Source organism: Rhinolophus ferrumequinum, chromosome 8 (genome assembly GCF_004115265.2).
Source record: "Rhinolophus ferrumequinum isolate MPI-CBG mRhiFer1 chromosome 8, mRhiFer1_v1.p, whole genome shotgun sequence".
Lineage (NCBI taxonomy): Eukaryota > Metazoa > Chordata > Mammalia > Chiroptera > Rhinolophidae > Rhinolophus > Rhinolophus ferrumequinum.
The window spans coordinates 20,408,202-20,431,126 of NC_046291.1; the positions used below are offsets into that span (position 1 = coordinate 20,408,202).

The following is a 22,925-nucleotide window of genomic DNA, read 5'->3' on the forward strand; positions in this document are numbered from 1 at the left end:
TTTTCTGCTAATTTAATAAGTACCACTTATGGCTCACCCATCCAGAAGTGTTTGATAAGAGGGCTGTGAGGAGCTTCTCAGGTTGGTCACGTAAGGAGTTTTCTGGACATGCATCAGCAGCTAGCTGCAAACTCAGGTTGCTCAGGATGGCTGCACGAAGAGCATCCCTTCCAAGCTGTCTCACTCCCATATCCCAAATTGAAAGAAAAATGTTGACATGAACTGTTGTACTCTGTCAAGTCTGTTGAGTATGAATCCATGACCTAATTATATTATGTAAGTGGAAACTGACTATTTGCCTGCCATGCAATAACCCAACTGGAATCAAGTCTTGATATCTGATAGAAACATGACTGCATACAGTAACAGTTCTAAGGAAGTGAAAAATAGTATTTTTATATTAGTCCAATTAGATCTCTTTGAAGGTGGGCCTCAACACTGGCAGTGGCAGATGATAGACATGGGTGTGTACTGGGGACCTGGAGAAAGAAAGAAAAGGGTAGATGACTTTGCTTCTTAGCTCTCCGGTGGAATTTGAAGAGCAACCCCAAATTGGGTTACATGTGTCGTGCTTAATTGTTTACAGACAATTCAAACAATCATAAGCACAAGTCTCTGTTGTGTACCAAGAAAAAGAACATAATTATCAAATTAAAATCTGTAAGAGAGCTACAGACATAAATAAGTTATTTTATAAATGTTAATAAGCAAAAAAAAATAATTCTTTAATTTTGCTCCTGAGAGAAGGGCAAAGAAATGAATTAGATTAAGTTGACTCAAATAAATAATACACTTGGGAAATTACATATATGCTTAAGAGTAATGCAGATAGCCTGGTGAACACCACTCATGCCACCCTGAAGCCTCCCTGAGACCACATCCCACCCAACTTGGGCACCATCAGAAGCTATTTCAGGGGTGGATGACCAGCCCCAGTCTGGCACTGCCAGAGATAATTTCAGCAGCAAGCTGCTGACCTCAGCCTACACACACCCTGAGGCTCTGTTGGCTTCAAGCAGCCAGCCTTAGCCCAGCACCACCAGAGTTTCTTTTAGAGGCAGGTGGCTGGTCTTGGCACACAGTGCAATTTTACTTAAATACTCTCAGAAGTACACAGGACCCAGAAAGGCAGCAGCTGGCCTCAGTGTGCTGTGTCCCTTTTACTGAGTGGCCCGAGGCATGGCACTGGTGCCAAATATGAATCTGTATTGACCAGGTTAACACCACTCACCCCACTCCGGTGAATCCCTGAGACCCCACTTCACCCAACTCATGTACCAATCAAGGCTCTTTCAGCAACTAAGCCTTAAGAATAGCCAATAGGGTGCAATAAGCCATGGGGTCCCCTGTACCTTGGGCTAAGTAGACCCAGGACCTATATGGGTGATAGCCGAACTTGGTTCACAGTGTAGGCTCTCACACCTGCCTCCAGACCCAGCAAAGGTGGATCACTTTGTAGCTTTTACCAGGTAGATACAAGCCAGTCACAAGCAGTGGCTGAACTTACCTTGCACCAGAGCTCATCCAAAGAGGCCACAGAAACACAGTGCTTCTATAACATTGCTTACAAGGAAATTTATAGCTTTAAATGGTACAGTAAAAAAGAATAAACATCTCAGATGACATCCTAACCTGCCACATTAAGAAAGCAGAAAAAGGGAAAACTAAATCCAAAGCAAGAAGAAGGAAATAATAAGTATTAGAGTAGAAATAAATTAAATAGCGAATTTTATATATATATATATATATACACACACACACACACATATATATGTATATATGTGTATATATATATGTATGTGTGTGTGTATATATATATATATATATATATATATATATAGTCAACTTTAAAAGTTGGTTCTTTAACACGGGCAACAAAATTGACAAAACTTTTGTTAGACTAATCTAGGGGGAAAAAAGTGAAAAGACTCTATTAAAATCAAGAATGAAAGAAAGCACATCATTACCAAATTTAAAGAATTAAAAAGGAAAACTATGAACACGGAAATAATATGGCAAAACTGCAACAACAAATTAGATAACCTATAGTAAATGGATAAATTCCTGAAATTGAATTAGTAATTAAAACCTTTCAAAAAAAAAGCTCAGGACCAGGTGGCTTCTATGATTAATTCTGCCAAATCTTTATAGAAGAATTAACATTAATCCTTCTCAAAATCTTCCCCAAAAAAACAAGAGGAAGGGATATTTCCCAACTCATCCTGTGAACCATAATTACTCTGATTCCCAAATCAATGGCATCACAAGAAAACTACGGACCTATTATCTGTTATGAATATAGATGCAAGCATTCTCAACAAAATACTAGCAAACTGTATTCAGCTACTTATTAAAAGGGTTATATACCTTGACCAACTAGCATTTATGACAGAAATGAAAAGTTGGTTCAACATACCAAAAATCAATCGATAGAATACAGAAAGAAAACTACAAGATCATTTTACTAGTTACAGAAACAGCATTTAACAATATCCAACACCTTCTCAAGATAAACACACTCAACAAATTGGGAATAGAAGAGAACTTTTCAATCTGATAAAGTCATCTACAAAATACTCACAGATAACATCATACTTAATAGTGAAAGACTGAACGTTTTCCTGCTAAGATCAGAAATAACACAAGGATGTCTGTTCTTGTCACATCTATTCAACACTGTTCTAGAGTAATCAAACAATTAGATTAAAAACAAAAACAAAAACAGGATGGGGGCAGCATCCATAATTAGAAAAGGAAAATTACCTTTTCAGATAATATCATCTTGCATATAAAAAAATTAAGAAATCTAAATTATTAAAATTAATGAGGTTGTATATTGATAGATTAATATATAAAAATCAATTGTATTTCCATACCCTAGCATTGAACAATCTGATAATTAGAGCAACTAGTTCATTTATAATACATCAAAAATAATTGAAAACTTAGGAATGAGTTTAACAATAGCAGTGCAAAACTGATGTATTAGGTTTCTTTTTGCTGCTGTAACTAATTACTACAAACTTGGTGGGGCACAATAACATGAACTTATTATTTTCCAATTCTGGAGGCCAGAACTCTGAAATAAATTCCATTAAGCTGAAGTCAATATGTCAAAATATGGTTCCTTCTGATTTTTCTAGGGGAGAATCCCTTATCACATCCCATCATGTCACATGACTCTTAGACCCTTCTGTCTTTTTTTTTTCACATCTAAAGGAGCCTTGTAATCACGATTATACTGGGTCCACCTGCATAATCCAGGATAATCTTATTTTAAGGTCAGCTGATTAGAATCTTAAACATTAGCAATTTTAAGTCTACCTTGTTATGTAACATATTTACAGGTTCTGTAAATTGTCCTGTTCTTTTCATGTTTTCTGTTTTTTCTTTTTTTTGTCATTGTTGAAAACCTGACATTTTAAAAAATATATAATGTGGACACTCTGGAAATCAGATTTTTCTCTCTCCAGGGTTTCTTGTTGCTGCTGTTTGTTGTTGGTTTCTTAAGTGATTTTCCTAAAGTAATTCAAAGAAATTTGTATTCTTTGTTGTGTGTGGCCACAGAAGTCTGCTTGTTTAGCTTAGCAGTCAACTAAAGATTGGAAAGGTAGTGATTAAATACTTTGAACCAGTAAATCATCCAGTTTTTGGCGAGTGGCTCTGTGTGCAAGTTGGGGCACATCTTCAATACTCTGGATGTTTGGAACCCTGCCTCAGCTCTTACTTCTACTTACACAAGTCCTCCAGGTCAGCCAGAGGTGAGAGATTAGACCCCTCGCAACTATTTCTTGGACATGCACACAGCCCTCCCAGTGCATGTATCCTTTGCTATTCATAGAAATATGGCTAGCCCCCTATGGATAGTTAATTTTCAAGCTTTTCTGTTTAAGAGGTTTGGTCAACCTCTTGTTTGCTCAATTGCCATTGCTGCCTCAGCAGTTGCAACTGGAAACACTTGCTCTTAATTATTTGCTACAAATGCCCTGGCAAATAGTTCATTCTGACAGAGTAAGTCCTGACTCAGGTCAAATAAAAACAAGTCCTGCAAATGAGGATTTCCAGAAAGTTCAAATAGGCACATTTTTCCAAGAATAGGATTTCCACACTTGTTCTGCCTCTCTACTTGTGCTACTCATTTTCACAGTTACCATGATTATAAGGCAGTTGGTTTTCAAGAGTGCTGCAGAGTGGGGGAGAGGGGTTTGGGGATGAGACAAGTTAAAATACGAAAAACCTCACTGTTCTTACTCAGATTCAGCAATTTTTCTTGAGTGAATGCTCTTTGGATTGGTGCAAGGCATTAGTTAAGTTCTAGAGTTCTGAAAAATGTTGATTTTGGCATTTTTTTGCCAGTATTCTCTCTGCTTTTATAGAGGAGTAGATTTTTGAAGGTCTTTATTCTACCAGTCTGGAACTGTTTCTCCTTTTAGGATGGATTTTGTCTGAAATTTCTTCTTATTGTGATATTATTCAGAGAAGATTTTATATTTTAGGGTTTTTCTGCCAAATGAAAGAGTAACATGCGGTTTTTGGTTCCTTTGATAAAGTGGTCTCAGCAGTAACAAGTTGTATGTGTGAATATGTATATACGTGTATATTTGTGAGGATATTCCTATAATCACATGATACCTGCCAGGAGTTTGAGAATAAGTGTCACATTCAGGGTCTAGCATCTTCAATTCTGTTCATTTTAATTCAAGAAATAATTATCAATTCCCTATGTTTCACATGATTTGCTGCGACCCAAGAATACAAAGATGAGTAAGTCACAGACCCTTCCCGTAACTCACTTACAGTATTCCTCAGATTTCTTTTTCCTGCTAGAAAGAGGGGGATAGACCTGGAGGCAACACTGATTTCAGAAAAAACAGATCTAGGCTAGAATCTGCCAAACACCACCACCAACGCTACTCTTACCAAGTGGTTATTCTGAGCCCATGACTTCTAATGTTTTACATAGGTTTTTCTCATGCTGTCTTCATGAAAGCCTTATGAAGTAGGCTATCCCCATTTCCAAATAAGCAACTGAGGCTCTCAGAGGTTAAATAAAATAAAAGAGCCAGTGCTCTGCCATACCCACATTTGAAAAGAAGTCTGCCTTTAGAAGGCGTTTCTTATGTACAACCAGATCCTGCCACCTGCCTGAGGAGAACCCTTGAGCAGTCTTTCCAAGTTTTGACTGAGCTGTGAGACTACAGAAAATATTTTTTAAAAATACTTTTCTTATGTATTACTTTTAGAATTAGACAAAAACATATTTAAAGAAGCATGCTGTTATTTTCAATGCTTAGCCCCTTCACATAAAAGTGACAAACATATTAAGAACTGAAGCATAACATACACCTCTTCAAAAAATATAGAGTAGGATATTATTATTTGTCAGGTATATCTAAAAATATCTTGGTAAAAATCTATTGAAGTTTCCACATGATGAAAGCATCTACCTCTGAAACTCAGGAAGTAGCAGAACATCACAGTCTTAGGGAAATGTTAAATCAATCTCTTCATTATGTTTTGAAATTTGAACTCTTGGCTTTAAGTTTATAGCAAATAAAAAGGTTATCCAAGATTCTGTTCTTTTAAATAACTAAATGATATACTTTCACACTATGGTTTTAGGCACTCTATAAATACATGAATAGGTAGTGTGTACAGGAAAGAGAGAGTAGGAGGGCTTTTGGAGAGGCTCATTTATTCACAATTCATAAATCAGCCTATAAGGGTAGAAGTTATGTTTAACAGGATGCTGTCAGCTCTATTTCTGCCAAAGGCAGTGAACTCAGGGGAAAAAAATGCAGCACTGTGAAATTGTTTAAACTGCTAATCCCAACTGCTTTCATTTTATAGAGATATTTAGGGAGATACATACTGTTTGACATAATAAGCTGTGGTCATACAAAAGAAAATGCAATTTCAAGCATCAGAGAAATGGACATTGTATTTACATTCAAAATTATGTGCTGTCATTGAAGTTCCCTGGTATAGGTAAAGACCAAATAATATATTAGTAAGTAAGTGCAACGTGAATTTTATTGATCTATTAATATTAACCTGGAGATTGATAGGCAACTTTGTGTTTTAGTTGACCAAAGCTAGTCTAAATGGTCCTACAATAATAAAACATGTCTGTAGATATAGGAGATCAAATACTACATGCTAAGCAAAATAATTCAGATGGAAAGGACAAGAATCATGTAATGTTACTCGTATGTGTGGTATAAAAAAGAAAGCAAGAAATGAACAAATAAAATAAACAAATAAACAAAAAAAAAACCTCACTGATAACAGACAACAGTATGGTGGTTACCAGAAGGAAGGGGTCGTGAGGGCAGGTTGAAGAGGGTAAACAGGGTCAGATATATGACAATGGAAGGAGACTGAACTTTAGGTGATGAAAACACAATGCAATATACAGATGATGTATTATAGTATTGTATACTTGAAACTTGTATAATCTTATTAGCCAATGTTATCCCAATAAATTTAATAATAAACAAAACAAAATGACTATTTTAAGAGTATAATTTTTGGTGTTTCTGGTCAAAATTTTGTTCCATCTAAAACAATCTAAAACCTTAAAAAAAAAAAAAGGAAATATACAAAACTTTCTTCTGTAAGAGCAGAATACAAAGAGTTAATTGGTGTAATTAAAAAAAACATATGTGTTTTTAAGGGCTAAGAACAGATGGATAACATATCTTCGCATTAATTATATTTGTTTTTCAATTTATAACTGTTACCGTGTTTAACTTGATAAAAACTTGAGACGTGATCTTACCAATTAATGTTTCATGGATAGTATGCTTCTAATGGAGACATAACAATGAACTCTACCCTTCTAATCCCATTGTGTTTAAGGCTACTGGTTTTATAACAATATTTTACTATCTCTAAGTTCTCAAAATTCCTATCAATGCATAAAAAGTAATAACAATAATGGGTAGCATTTATTGAGCATGTATGTGCCAGGCAATAATATTTGTGTTTTTCATATATTATAGCATTTAGCCTTCACAATCAAACTACAAAATAGCTATGATTATTATACCCTATTCATGAATGAGAAAACTGACAGGACTAGCAAAAGTAAACCTGGGATTCAAACATGGGCAACCTGAAGCTCTGATTCCATGTGTTATCTGTTTAGATATTTCTGTCTTGCAATGGAGTACGGTTAAGGTTCCTTCTTTTCAGTTTTGTATACTTCCGTCTTTAATAGTGCAAAGATAGCATCACTGCATATCCTCTGCATTGCTCTGCTATTCATCACATTCACTGACTAATCAATAACTTTCAACAACTGGGTCATCAGTCCACCAAGTAAATGCATAGGGTGTTTTGCCTTACTAACGTGTGATCACCATCTAGTGGTAAATATGTAATATAAGCCAGTGTATAAGCCAGTTATACACTGATTATTAATGAGTTACGACATTTCTAAAACGTGTTTTGATATACAAATCCGACTAAAGAACCTACAAACTTAGATACAAACAAACCAAGTCTATGGTAAACAACATACGGCAATGATCTATTGTGTGCATAGTGTTATTTTGAAATAACACAGCCTTTGGGAGATTGACTCTTGTGATAAGAATTTTTAAATGCCTTCAATATCTATAGTCTTCCATTTTATTTTTGAGTTATGTCACTATTGAAAATATTTTAATAAAAATAATATCATTCAGGAAAAGAAAAAAAATTGTGGCTAACATTCACTAAGAATAAATACCACTGGAAAAGTAATTAGGTTTGTATAGCTATGTGAGAGTTTGGACAAAAGGGCCTTATTTTGACTTTAAGTATTCTAGGTATTTTTGTCTGTTTGGTTTCATGCTCCCTACTTTGCTCTATTACCTGTAAGCACATGCACGCATTTTTCTTTTGACCCATCTAACTCTAGATTCTATATTCACCTGCCAGATCTTCTCAGTTCCCAGATCTTCCAAAATCCATTCTTCTTGTCAATTTCAAAACATGGGGCTTAACAATATTTGCAAACATATGTGTCTTAAGTAAAGATGTTAAATTTTCATCCAACCATCTTAAAATAACTTTCAATATCTATCTATTAATGTAATTTATAATATGATGTCCTCATAATTGGATCATTTATGTATTCCATACTTTTCAAGTAAAATTTTTACTTGGTCAAAATATTGCTTTTAAATATACAACTGAATTCTATTTTCTACATTCTTTTTAAAAGTTTTGTATCTATAATTGTGAAATGGGCCCACAGCTGTGGTGGGAGTACTACATTTGTTTGGTTTAGAATTACGTTTACATTATATTTGTAGAACCAACAATAAAGTCTCCTTTTTAGTTTTCTTTTCCTCAAAAATTGCAATGAACCTAAAAATTAACTAATTTATATTTTAGATAAAGTTTTTAAAACTCAGTCATAAAACTTTTTAAGATGGGAACGTGAGGTAGAAGTTTCAAAGCTCATTTTTTCCCACTGTTATTACTCTATGCTGAGTTTCTGTTTCATCTTGATTCAGTATTGGTAAGGCTTACTTTCATAGAAATCTATTATTTGATCAAAAATTCCAAACATATATATTTTTCACTCTATGTACATGTGGCCTTAATTCCTTTCCTTCTAAATTGTTAAGGTTTATATTTACACTTTCTCACTTTCATTTCTTCAGAAGTTTTTTGAGGTATCACTTATTTTATTGTAGTTCCTTGTGTTATTATTTTCTCTCTCTCAAAGAAACAAAACAAACAAAAACTTTGGATTAACATATATTTACTCTTTAATTCTAATTTATTAATTTCTGCTTTGCATGTATTTATTCTTTTGCTTTTATGTACTTCATTGACCAGTTATACTTTTAAAATTGAATTCAGAGTTCACTTAATTTCATTTTTTGTTTAATAATAAAGCATTTAAAACTATGAATTTTACTCTGATTATAGCTTTGGTTACATGTCATAAGTTTGATAAGAATTTTGATTGCGATTGTCTACTAACTTTGTAAAGCGAGTTTATAGTTCCTCTTTGACCTGACATTATTACTTTGCAATAATTCAGGTTTTATTATATTTTACTTACTGTTTTGTCACTTTCTTTTATTATGAATCTTTCTCACAAATTATATTGTATGTAATTGTTATTCTGCAGAATTCATTTATGCTACAGTTTTGGTGCTAAGAGTTATACATTTTTTAAAATCTAACTGAATGATTTCAAAGAATCTATGTGAGTATTCTCTCTTCAAAAAAGTACAAAGTTCAATATATACTATTAAATGCTCTTACTATTTTATTAATGTCTCTAATTGCATTGTGATTTTGTTTACTTAACAGAGTAAAAACTGAGAGAGATACTTTGAAATGTTGTCAGAATCTTATTGTATTTAAAAGAGCTTTTATTCGATAGAGTTCAACATCATGTTATCTGAATTCTCAAATGATGGTGATCCTCTCAGTTTACTTTCTACCTGCCCACTCTCCTTTGCCTGATATTGATATTGCTATGCCTGTTGTATCTGTTGTTTATATACTGCTGGTATGGCAAAGGAAACAGGAAGATAAAGACGGATTTGGATCAGTTAAGGTGTACCACTGTCATATCAGGTAGGATTGATCCCCCAAGAGAAATCTGGGTTATGTCACTGTGTCAGAAGAGACAGTGGCTCCAATGTAATAGTAATCAAGAGTACATCCAATTGGAAGCCACAGAAAACACTGAATGAGAAGCAATTGCAATTAAAAATAAAGAAAACATACAAGTTTATTTTTCTAGGTGAAGTGCACAGGACTTAGGCAGGTGTCAGTACACAGTTGTGTTTACCCAAGGCTACTTCCAAGGGAGCAGAATCAAGCTCATGACAAAGATGTGCTCTAAGGAAGACTATGACTGCATTCATTAACTAAAGATCCAACTAGATACTAAAGTATCATTTTTGAATCAAATATATTATGGTTGAATTTTTTAATGATGAATGTATATAGAGAAATAGGAAAAATACTATCTTCAAAAGTAAACTATTTTTTTTATTGACTAAATTACCTAAGCCAAAATAAAAATCTAATGTCACAAATTTGTTTCTGAAAGCATGGATTTCAACAACTTTTAAGACATATTATATATGTGTATATATTATAGACCTATATTCTATGTATTGTATTACAGATATATGGTCTTTGGTGTTGATTTGAACATATTAAGCATTAATTCAATGAAGTCTGATTTATAAACTATTTCAGAATTGATCTCTACCCTAAATAAAAAGAGATCTTTTGTTGTTTCTGATAATGATTTTTCATTGATTCTACAAAAAGAATGTTTGCTATTAAGTATCTCTCATTTATAAACATTTATGGTTAAATGTATTTTTTCCCATTATTTTTATCGCACGCACTAGAAAAAAGCAAAGTGTAGTTACATTTTACTACAGTTCTGCCAAACAAAGTAATGAATGTAAATTCATAGTATGAGTGAATAATGATGTATTTCATCTCATTTTAATTTCAGTAATTGAGTGGGAAAACAGGAAGATCTATTAAAAGGAACTGTGCTGGTCAAGCACTAATGAGAAAATCTCTGAGTCACTGGCTGTCATGGAAACAGGGCATTATGGAAATCTGATTAGTATGCCCAGCAACTAAGTAAGTGATAGGATACACTTCTAATTGTGTTGTCTCTGCTTGCAAGATGGGCTTTATGTTCCTAAGAGGGGAGAGGTGGCATGGCTCTGTTTATCTATATACCAGATACAGAATGCACTACAGGTTCAAAAATTAAAATCAAACATCTAATACTAAAGATAATTAGAGTTTGAGAAAATTTCCAAAAATTTAAATTAAAAGAAAAATAGTTCATTCTTTTCATTAACTCACACATTTCTTAAAAACTTAGTTTATTTTTATTTCAATCTGATTACACTGACATTCATACCAAGATATAAGTGTTTTGTTTTCTTTTAAGAGAGTTTTGTGAAAACATGAAAAATAAATCAATAAAGAGTCCTCCTAAGAACAACATTTCCCAATAGAGTGGTTTAGAAATTTCACCAGAACTGTGAGTCTCCAAGAGTAATAAGACCAGAGAATGTTAGGAAGAAGCAAATGCCAGTGTTTACAAATGTTAAGAATAATGATGAACAACAGAAGACAGTCAGAATTGGGGATAGGGGCTTTCTGCCACCAGACATAATGTATCTGTGCGTTTAACAATATTTTTCCTTCTATGCCCTTGGCCTTCAGGGTATAAAAATTCAATGAATTCTGAACATTACAGAGTTCAATGCTTTCAGTTCTATTTTGTTCTCTTTAATATCTTGAGTGTCATTGAATTTTTAAAGAAATTGATCACTGCCTTCCGATCCTTTATAGTAGGTAACATAATTCTAAAAGGAAAACCTGTATGATTAACAGAGGCAAAGTAAACATTACCATGCATTATTGACTAGAAATCCATGTGCCTTGTCAGAACTTGTGAGCACAAGAAGCATTAATAACACTTGTTTTGGGAAGCTTATTACTCGTGTTGAATGCATCAGCATGTGGGCTAAGTTTTACAGGTACCAAATATCAAAATAAATCCATCTAAAGTCAATATAATGAAAGCCAAAGGAACATTTATCTACACATTTCTAAATTCAGTGGAGGGTGTGCAGTTGCAGAGAGAAAAGTGTCATCAAAAACAATGAAGTACAAAGTTTTATTTACATAGTGTAATTCCTAGAGGTCTGTCGTATACCATACAGCTTACAGCAAACAATAGGATAGTCTGTGTTTTAAAAAATTGCTAAAAGGGTAGATCTTATGTTAAGTGTTTTAATGATGATGATGACAATAAACTGGGTGGCGGGAAACTTTTGGAGATGATTGAAATGTTTATGCATAGACTGTGGTGATGTTCCAAGGATGTATACCTATCTCCAAACTCATCAAGTTGTATCTGTTAAATATGTACAGTTTTTGTCCGTTATTCATATTGCCATTTTAAAAAGCCAGGAGAGTGGAGAAACAGAATACACAAATGCATTCCCAGGAGAGATTGGGCTGGTTTCGGGGAGTTGTGTGCACTGACCTGGGATGGAAGCAGCAGTGGGAAAGCCAGTCAGTGTGGCTGCACCCTGTGAGAAGCACATGGCCTTTGGGGAGCCCCACCAATTTCCAGACGTGGTCCTCACCACAGGAGACCAGGATGTCTTTTCGGGGGTGTATGGCGATGCTATACAGGGAGAGAGGAGAGAGAATTATAGGGAGATAGCAGCGAACGGTTTCACATTGTAAATAAATAAAACGGCAGCTATTATCCCACTTCAGTAAGGAAGGACAGACAGTTCAGAGAATGCTGGTCTGGAACTCAGAGGAACCAGGTTTTAGCATCTAGGCTATAGCTCTAACGTTAATCGCTTTCTGAATACCATCAATCAAATTAACTTCACCGGATCTCAGATTCCTCATGTGCCAAATAACATGGCTGATTTAGGTAATTGCTTATGGCTAATTCTGTTTTAAAAGCAATAATTCTGTTTTTCTTTTTTCTCTTATGGAGAAAAAGAGATACCAGTCATAATTTGGTGTTGGGCTATTTGGAACAGTAGCCATGCTTATTATTAAGAAAATACAAATTCTTTTCAGACTGTAGTATATCTTAAATCAAGCATGATCCAGGAAAAGATCATGAATCATAACCATTACCACAGTCCTATAATAAATACTATAACTGAAACATTAACTCCATGACCTACTAGTATCTACACCAAGCAAAGGAGCTCAAATTCTGTGCTATTATACCACTTAAATTGGCTGCAGTCAATGCACAGTACACAGATTACAGTAATGAATTCAGGATGCATATGGCAATCCCCACTCTATAAAGGAATAGAGGGAAATGGGAAAGAAGTATGTAAATTTAATGATTAACACATTAACCAGTATTATTTCAACGGGGTTACGATCATTGTGGCTATTTAAATATTGGAGCTAAACCATACCAAAATCAAGAGTCTACAAGGTTAATATCTGATCTTTTATCTATGGCAATGCTCTAATCTTATTTATATAGAGTTTTATCTATGCCTTAAAAATGTAATGGGAGTAAATGTGCCCAGTGTTAAGCGCCTATTAAAATACCAGCCTAATTAGCACTGAATTGCTCAGTTTCAACACAGCCTTCTCAAATGTAAGACATAATACATTTACTTGCCTATATAGTGAAGTGAAACAGAGAAGGACTCAAAAAAAAAAAAAAATCACATTCGTTTTTCCCACAGTACATTCTATGAATGGCCTTGTTCCTTTTCTTCTGCAATAAGAACTTAAGGAAATCAATTTCCCAAAGACATCATGGTCTCAGTCCATACCCGCATGGGTAACTCCAGGGCTTACCCAAGAGCAAAACATTTTTTCATTATGGATCCCTTCCATTAGTAACATTTACCCCCAAAATGTTGAACTGAAAATTCATTTCCTTGCGTTAGACCTGGACAGTTTTGTAAATCTGCTGTGGTCAATCCATGTTGTAAACAAGTAAAGACTATGAGCAAGGCCTTCTTTCTTGTGAAACACTGTTTCCTTTTTCCCCAGCACTTTGCTACTCAAAATAAACACAGTAGATGGGAAATTTTTCATTTTGCAATTCATCATAATGTTGGTTTGTGACTTTCAGAAGGCCAATTCAGGAAAGGAATTTATTACAGCTCAGAATGGGTAAAGAATACATTTATAGAACTTAATTAGAAGAAAAATATGATGAGAGGTAAAAAATGTCAGACTGAAATGAATTCTATATTCAAATACACATAAGAAGGCCGACCAAATCCTTGAAGCTACTGAGTATGATGTATGTTGGTTCACAGCTTTCCTGGTAGACACATGCACACTTGACTAGATGATAAATGACCCTCTTTACGTGAAGATAACTAAATCATTGATGTCTTTACAAATTTTGAAAGATAAGTTTCCAAAATGACTTTTGTGAGGGGAGCTATTTGCAGAAGTTAAGGAAAAAATAAAAACACAAATCCACTGGTGACTAATCCGTTTTGGAAGGGTTTTTCCAGACTCATCATCCCTTCCAATTTGGGGCCTCCTCCATCCCAACGGCAACTTCTACTTCAACTCCACTAGGACTGATCACACTCTCTGGTGTCTTTGTCCATATATTCTTTCTCTCAAACTGGCGTTTTTAAAATATATATATATATTTCTCATCTATAAATAACTTTTTTTCTAATGATTCTGCACAAATTTTAGTCAAACACTGATATACTATTCTTCAAAGAATATATTTTACTTCATCCATGAAATTGTCTTTAAGTGAACAGAAATATTTCCAGTGTGTATAGGAAGGAACTTAATGCTTTATAACAATCAGCTAGCCAATAAATACTTGTTATTGAATTGGTCACTGGGTAAGTGCATCTGCAAAGACTGGGTGGGTCACAGTCACAGATGAAGATCCCCAGGCGAGAGTTGTAACTCCCAACTCAGATCACTCCATGTGGGAGGTGATCAAGATGGGAAACACACGGACCAGAAATATGTCCCCAGATACTTAAGTTCAGTGCTATAATCGATTCCATAAAGAGTCACTAGGGTCTGAAGTCCTGCTCCTCCATCATCATCAATTAATGGTAACGATGTCTAACGTTGTTTGAAAACTTAATGTACCCCCAAATTTGTCCTACATGCTTTTAATTTTCACAAGTGGGATGACAGTTCATGAAGGCAGTGGTTTATGTCTGGTTTGTTTGCTGTATACTTGCTGAATCCTCAACCCCAGCTGTGGCTGGCACATAGTAGATAATCAACAAATGCTTGTCAAATATCTGACTGAGTGATACTTCACTTTGGTACTATGAGTTTTGTTATTTTATGGCTCAGTAAACAGAGGTTGAGATATTATGTAAATTATTCAAGTTCACATTTGGTAATGGATAGAGGCTGACTTTGAATTCGGGACAGTTTGATTTTGAGGTTTCTGATTTTAGCTACTTCTACTGAGTATCAATATTTCATAGCTTATTATTTATATGTGTGTATTATAGATATCAATAACTATTGTTATAGAGATTGAAGATAATTATCATTACTCCCAGTAAATGCTTGAGTCATTATTAAACCCCAAGTTAAAAAAAGCCATCTTGGAATTGTCAGGGTATATACTGGATCTGGGTACCGTGTGACCTAATAGTCTGAAAGGGGTTAGAGGATCCTGCCCTTTACAGGTAAAATGCTCTGGTGTTGTAGGAGAAACCAGGTGACAGCACCTTCCTACATTCCTGCCTACCTAAGGCTTCTGTGCCAATATAGTACATGTTACACTTGACAAGGTATTCCATTTATTCTCTTGTGCTACTGTTATGAGCCTTGTAGTGTACTTCAAGTTGTCAGAGGGCATTGCCTGTTTATCCACCATTTTACAGACTACTCTGTGAAAAATAAATGCAGAAGGGTATTTAATAAGCATTGATTCCATAGGCTTTTAATTCAGTCAGCATTTTCCTAGTACACTGAGGCCTCAACTCTTATCATTCTACTTATTTCTGAATCAGTCTTTTGAAGAAGGTGAAGAAAAAGAAACAACTAACACTCCATAGGAGTCAGCTCTTGATCCTAAAATTGCACAGATTCACTCCTTTAATGGTCATGATAGCCCTATGAGTCAGGTCTACTATTATCCCCATCTTGCAGATGATGAAATTGGGGCTCACTGAGGTTAAGTGATCAGCTCAAGGCCGCGACGCCAGGAAGTGGCAGAGAGGGGACATGAATTTGAGTGGACTGTGTCCAGAGTCCATGTCTCTCAGCAGAGTGAGCTCAGAACCTCAGTTTCCTTTTCCTTTTTTAGACGACACAAGGAGCAGAAGTCAAGCCAAATGTCTTGTTTATGTCTAGGGGATTTCTTGAGATGCATCTTGAAGTTTTGAATGAACTGATTTTTTTCCTCTATTGTTTTCTAGTGATGTGTGATTGCCACTTGTTATTCTCTGTTAGTGAGGCACTGGCTAGGTTCAGTGTGGTAGAGGGATAGCTCAAACATGATTGAAAAAGAAGGAGCTATGTTCTAAAGCAGAGGTTAGGAAACCTTTTCTGGCAAGGGCCAGATAGTAAATATTTTAGGCTTATGGATCATACGGTCTCCGTTATGACTACTCAAATCTGCCATTGTGGCAGGAAAGCAGTGATCGACAAAATATAAGTGAATGAGGTTGTGTTCCAATCAAACTTTATTTATAAAAGCAGGTAGCTCGTGGGCTAGATTTGGCCTCTGGGCCCTAGTTTGCCTACCCCTGTTGAGAGCATTTGCTTGGCATGGAGCAGACTAGTGTGTAAGAGTATGGGCTCCAGAGCAAGATATTAGTTTGAATTTTTGCTCCAGTATTCACTTGCTAGGCATTCTTGGATAAATTATTTTACCAGCCTTCATCTCAGGGCCCTCCTATGAAACTTGGTAGAATATAAACCTATGAGGTATAAATATATGAGGTAAATATTTCATCTCATAGGTTTATTTTGAGAACTAAATGTTAGTACATGTAAAGGACTCAGAACAGGGTTCTACACATAGAAAAACTCAGGGAACATTAATAACCATAGTGCAGACAGACAGGGTCCCAGATCCAGTATTCAAATACTAGCCTACAACTTACTTATGAGCTGCACAACCTCTCAGCCTCAGTTTCTTTATTTGTGACAAGGAGGAAATAATAAAACTGATTCATAGGGGTGCAGTGAGGATAAAATAAGTTGATCTATATAAAGGTTTAGAATTATATTTGAACGTGGTCAGCTCTCTATAATACTTATCTATTATCATTTATCAATATTATTGTACTTTGTTGTAACCTGGCGCTTCAAATAGTTAGCTTCTGTAATCCATACATGCCTCTTTTAGACATCACGCGTAGGAAGTTTAGTATTTAAAATGGTAGCTATTTTGAGAGAAATGATGTTTCCATGCGGTTTTGATAAGACACTGGTGATTACTGGGTTTGATGTGATGTTTAAAACCTCTGACAAAAACACAGCCGTCATATATTATACTTTCACAAATGAACATGAGAGGGTTGTGTGGTTGTTTCTTTCGTAATACAGTTTTCAGGATTGGATTCAGTGAAACCATGGGCAGTATGTGCACACTGTCTCCTATCCCTGCCTTCACGTATGCAATGGGCAGAAAGTAGTTGCTGTACATGAGAAAAGCGTCCACTAGGCCCTCGGCGTGCTGACATGAAGACAGCACAGTGCCTTTCCTCAAGCTCTGTCCACAAATGGGGTCCCTCTTGTAACCACAGAATGGCTTTCATTCTCAGAGATGTCTTCCCGAAGTTCTAATTAATAAGAATAATGAGCTCTTACTTAATATCTTCTTGGCACCTGCCCTAAGTGCCACGAAGTCATTTTGCTTTCAACTCTGAATACAAGCATTGTGCTTCCCTTTAACTTACTATTAATTATAATTACAAGACTCAAAGACAAAGGCTCTGTCACCTCATCCCCAAGTTAATAAGCCTGTGATGAGGGTGAAAATAGTACAGGAAAACATCTCAAGGACTCAAAAAAGGAAAATGTGGGTGAATGCTCATCCTGTTTCTTAACCAAGTCATGTCCTGATGAAATATCTATAAAATGTTTTGTTAAACAATATTGCAGGCATGTTACATAAAATATTATGTTCTAGCAGGGCTTTTTCTCTCTTTTATAATAGGGCACATTCCCTATAATAGACCATCTGATATATACTTCAAAAGCTCTCCTCTCTAATTGAAATTGTTCTTTCCAGTAGTGGCATTACACAGGGATATTTTGGAGAGAATATGTGTAGGTGTATGGAGAACACTATTAATTATCAGTAAAGTTGGTGACATAAGCACCACTGCTAGGCTTTTCAAAGAGAAGAATATTAATCCAAAAAAAGATTGTCACAGAAAAGACTAATTAGATACCCCTGTCTTCACTTTAGGTTATTCAGCATTGTAAATGTTTCCTTCACTTCACTTTGCAGGCGCTAATTATTTCCAACATAGAAGATACACGGTAGGTTGCAAATAAATCAATATCAAAATGTGTGCCCCATGAGCATTTGGTGACTACTTATCTACTCATCCTTAATGACAACACACACTCACACAGTACATATGCCTTTATCCAGCTTACCAGGACAAATACATATGAGCACAAAAGACGGTACTGACTATTGCTCAGCTAATAATTGCCTCTTGTATTTGGATATGCATTGGGATTTACAAAGCCCTCTAGCATACAATATTTTTTTCCCTTATTTCTACAAATGCAGTAGGCAAAAAGACAGGGGCATCCCTTTCAGGAAGCTTACCTGAGTGGGGGAAAACAAACAGCAACACATTAAAATAAACTAAACAAAATAAAACCCAGCTGTAACAAAAACGTAACAACGTGATGCAAAATGATTTGGGGAGAATGTTACATTTGATGAGGTTGGTTAGGGGACTCCTCACTGAAGATGTGACAATCGAGTTGAGATCAGAACGCCAAGAAGGAAAAAGCACCCTCAGGACGATTTAGGAACAGGTGTTTTCAGGCACAGGGGACTGCAAGTGTGAAAATGCTAAGGCTGAAAGGAGTTGTTGTTTTCAAGGGACAGAAGGAAGGCCAGGGTGACTGCAGAGAGCAGGGGGACTGTGTCAAGGATGAATGAGGAGCAGTAGGAAAGGAAGGAGAAGATCACATAAGGCCTCGTAGGCTGAACGAAGGAGACTGAAATTTATCCTAAGATCATTGAATGTTTTTTTAAGTAGGAGAATGATATATACTTGATAATTCTTTAAAAGATCTCTCTAGCTGCTATGTGGAAAATGAGAAAATGCGGAGCCAGAGAAGAAACCAGGACATTAGCTAGGAGTATACAATAATAAGCTAAAAATAATGGCTTTTGATCCATTTAACATAAAGCTCCTCATTATTAGGACAGCAGTCCCTTCAGTATGTTAACATTTTCACCATTGCCTTCAGGAAGTCGATTCATAGTGGTTCTCATCAATAAAGAATATTAAATAATTAAGCGTGCTTTAAAAAGTGGCAAAGCAAAATGGGGGGAAAATCATAAAAGAAATGTGTGCACAAAACTAAATAATTAGAAATCTGTCAAAGCAAGATATCAGGTCTCATTCATTTTCAGAAGTCAGCTAAGAAAATGTGAAAACATGCGATCTTAATACTTCCTTGGCACTTTAAATTTAAAAACCGTGATATTACAGATTTTATTCCAAGCTAAGTACTATGTACATTGTCTGGATCTTGGAAAGTAGCACTGTCCTTTCATTTTGACTAAATAAGAAGTTGGACAATTAAGTTTGTGAACTCATCCTAGAAAAAGTGCCACATACCTCTTTGCTGAATATTACTATGGACACCTTTAAAGTACTTCCCTTGGGAAGCTATGCACCTACACCAGTGCCTAGTCCACCCTTTAAAGCTATTTTGGAACTCTTTTTTTGGAATGGCCATCAGAGCAGTTGTCGTTTTACCCTTGATGTCCTGAGTGTCATCAAAATGTCTTCCTTTCAATATTTCCTTTATCTTTGGGTAAAGAAAGAAGTCATTGGGGGCCAGATCAGGTGAGTAGGGAGGGTGTTCCAATACAGTTATCTGTTTACTGGCTAAAAACTCCCTCACAGACATTGCCCTGTGAGCTGGTGCATTGTCGTGATGCCAGAGCCATGAATTGTTGGCGAAAAGTTCAGGCTGTCTCACTTTTTCATGCAGCCTTTTCAGCACTTCCAAATAGTGAACTTGGCTAACTGTTTCTCCAGTTGGTACAAATTCATAATGAATAATCCCTGTGATATCAAAAACAGTTAGCAACATTGTTGCAACAAGTTCGTGAACCTAATTGTCAGGCCTCATAGTAGGTGGGGTAGTTTCAGTTTGTGGATTTTTAAATAATGCCCTGTAATGCAGTCATAAAGGCTAATGTCTCCTTTTTATTGTTCTAGTCCAGACTGATGTTCTTACAACCTTACATGTACAATAAGTGTGGAGTGGGGCAGGGTACCAAACGGGCTCTCACCTGCCTTGCTACCTGGCTGGTAGTGCTGATCCCTGTCATCAGCAAGGCAGGAGGCAGCCGATACTGTTACCTATTTTCTGGCTCATCTGTGGGGAGAGGCCTCAAGTGGTGACTTAGATACTCAATAGATATTGTGATTCAGAAGGCCATTTACCAAAAGAACAAATTCACACATGTTATGAAACAGCACAATAATTATCCACATTATCAGTTTACAGACGCAAGCCAGACCCTTTTTACAAGATGTAAATTGTTTGGTCTTTTTCACCCCATGTAAAAGAGCAGTTCCCTACAACTTCCCAATTTTTAAATTTATTCTTAAATTAGCACTAATTTATACTTTTAAACCAAAGTTTTATTTTATAACCAAATACAATCTGTTCTCTAGAAAAAGTCTGTAGAGCGGATAAAGGCAAATTTCAGTTAATCTTAATTTAATCAACTATTTATAAAAAAGCGTAATACTATTGTTATATACTAATATAAATGCTCCATTGAAATTAGTAGATTTGTATTTTTATAAGAAAAAAATTCCTCAAATACACATACAAATGTAGATATTTTCTACCAACACTCAAATGTCATGGATGAAAAGTTATATATGTAAATACGAAGCCTAATAATCTTTTAAAATGCACCATCGCCTCATCTACCAAGCTGCATATCTTTGCTTCCTGGAGAAGGGGGAGCTGCCACTTTGGTGAGTACAAAGCTGGGCCATTTCCTAATTATCTTTCAAATGAAAATTCTTAACACCTGGGGATCAGTGGCCTTGAGCAAAAGTTTCTGTTTCCTCACCTTAAACAACAAAAAAAAAAACAGGATCATTTATCCTGTATCCTTTACTTTATTCTTGTTTCATTTACTCAAATAAAGAAAAGACAAAAAAATTTAGGAGCAGTTAGTCTTAATCTGAACAATATCATTGCTATTTTCTACAGAAGTTGTTGAACTTTCTAATACGTGAAAGACCATTTTAAGGTACACAGAGTCAACTAAATGAACTTATAAACTCCAAAGATTAGGGAAGGCAGGCCCCATTATTTTGGTAAATTGGAATGAGGAAGATTAAAAAAAAAACAGGTTAACTACTCCAGATTTATGAAAATATCTCGTGGAACCTTCCTGCTACCGTAGCAGCTGAACATTTTATGCTACATAGTTTTATACCGATTGAGCTTCGTGTTATGAAATCGCTGTAGTTCTTTACGGTTTAACAAGTTTGAAAGTTGCATTACACATTTATGTTCTTAAGAAACCTATTTCAATAATAAAGTTTATTTGGTTATTTCATGTTTCAGCAATTTACAAGATTCTGTGTAGTTATGAATATAAAAATTTTCCATTTCCACATCTCCTTAGTATATTAGTGATACAGAGTAGATGCTGTTTTTAACCTGAAGTCAAACTTCCCCATGGTAAGACCTCTATCGTAAAAACCTCTTTCCAGGAGGATATTTAGAAATATAGCACCTGGAAGTGTTACTACATTAAGACATGGAACTGAGGTAAATTTACATGTTGAAGTATAGTACAGAATTTTGGTCTGAACTTGGCCCAATTTATTAGAAACCATGAAACCGATGTGATGATTGTGATGTTTAACCAGCAATGACTACTTTTGGTACCTAACTGGTAAATCAATTACAAAGCCAAAATTAATTATAAATTCAGTACTTTCTACAAGTAAGTTTTGGCATTTAAGATATATATCTATACCTATAGAGATAGACATATGTACTTTATCGTGTTATATAAATCATTTTGAGTCTTAATTTCTATATTAAAAACGTGCTAAGACCAAATGAGTTTACATCATCATGCCGCAATTGTGTCAGAAGCCATGTGGTAGGACTGATGGAGATGAGAAAAGGGAACTAATCTCTGAATCTGTATGTAGCTGATAATGTCAGAGAGGAGAAGCTAGAGAGCTACCATGGGTGAGCCCAGCAATCAGTTTCCAGTAGTTGATGGAGTAAAATGAAGGGGACAGAAATAAAAACTGAGATTATAAAAACATCTAAATAAAGATATTTAAAAAAAAATTGAAATCAGGGTTGGAAACCAGATGTATACAGAGAGACGAATGAATACAATGAGAAGTGTTAGGTTAAGTGGTGGAATTGGGTAGCCAATCGGACCAAGGTGAAAACCGATAAACATGTAAGATGGTAGGACATAAATCCTAACGAGGTGGACAGAAATGTGTCCAAACAGTGACAGATTAAGAAAAGCAAGGAACAGACATGAGACGGGTTCTTATAATTTGCCATGCAGTAAGATGTTGCTTCATCAGTCTTTTATTATCATGCATTTTTCTTTCTGCATCATAAATGCTGAGGTATTCCTTTTATACTCCATAAGAAAGAAACAAAAATGAAGTATGTACTGACTCACTGTTTTATTCCCAACCACCCACTTTGGTTAAGAAAAGGAGGCAAAGAAAGCAATCCAAGCAGCAACCTGCTACAATCTCAGGTAGGCGTGGGGGCTTGTTTTTACCCAGCCCAATATTACAATCAGAACTGGAGCAACTGAACATACATTTAATTCCATGCTTTCTTATCTACTCTGAGTTCCACCAAATGTAGTGGGAGAAATAAAAGACATGCATCATTCCCAATACTTTCCAGCACACAGCTTAATCTACTCTCCTTTTATAAATAACTCAAATTATTATACTTCCCTGTATTGCAGCATTTAACATCTGCAGCACAGACCCTTCCCAAAATTAACCAAGGCTTCCCCAATACCATATGGCTCTGCCTTCAGTTACTCTTTGCCTATGTGCCTGTGTGCATGCGGGTGCATGTGCATATGCGTGTGTGCATGCATGTGTGCATGCGTTCGTGTGTTGTTTGTTTTAACATTTCATTGTGCTTAGCAAGGAGAGAGAATCTCACTT

General features: G+C 35.5%; 1 protein-coding gene across 1 annotated transcript in view; it reads right to left on the minus strand.

The window, feature by feature from the left end:
• SPAG16 (sperm associated antigen 16) overlaps positions 1-22,925 on the minus strand; it is a 759,782-nt gene that overhangs the window by 390,733 nt on the left and 346,124 nt on the right. Inside the window, exon 12 of the mRNA XM_033111509.1 lies at positions 12,050-12,193. Within this exon, the coding sequence (XP_032967400.1) occupies positions 12,050-12,193 (144 nt within the window). The remainder of the gene's footprint in view (positions 1-12,049; positions 12,194-22,925) is intronic.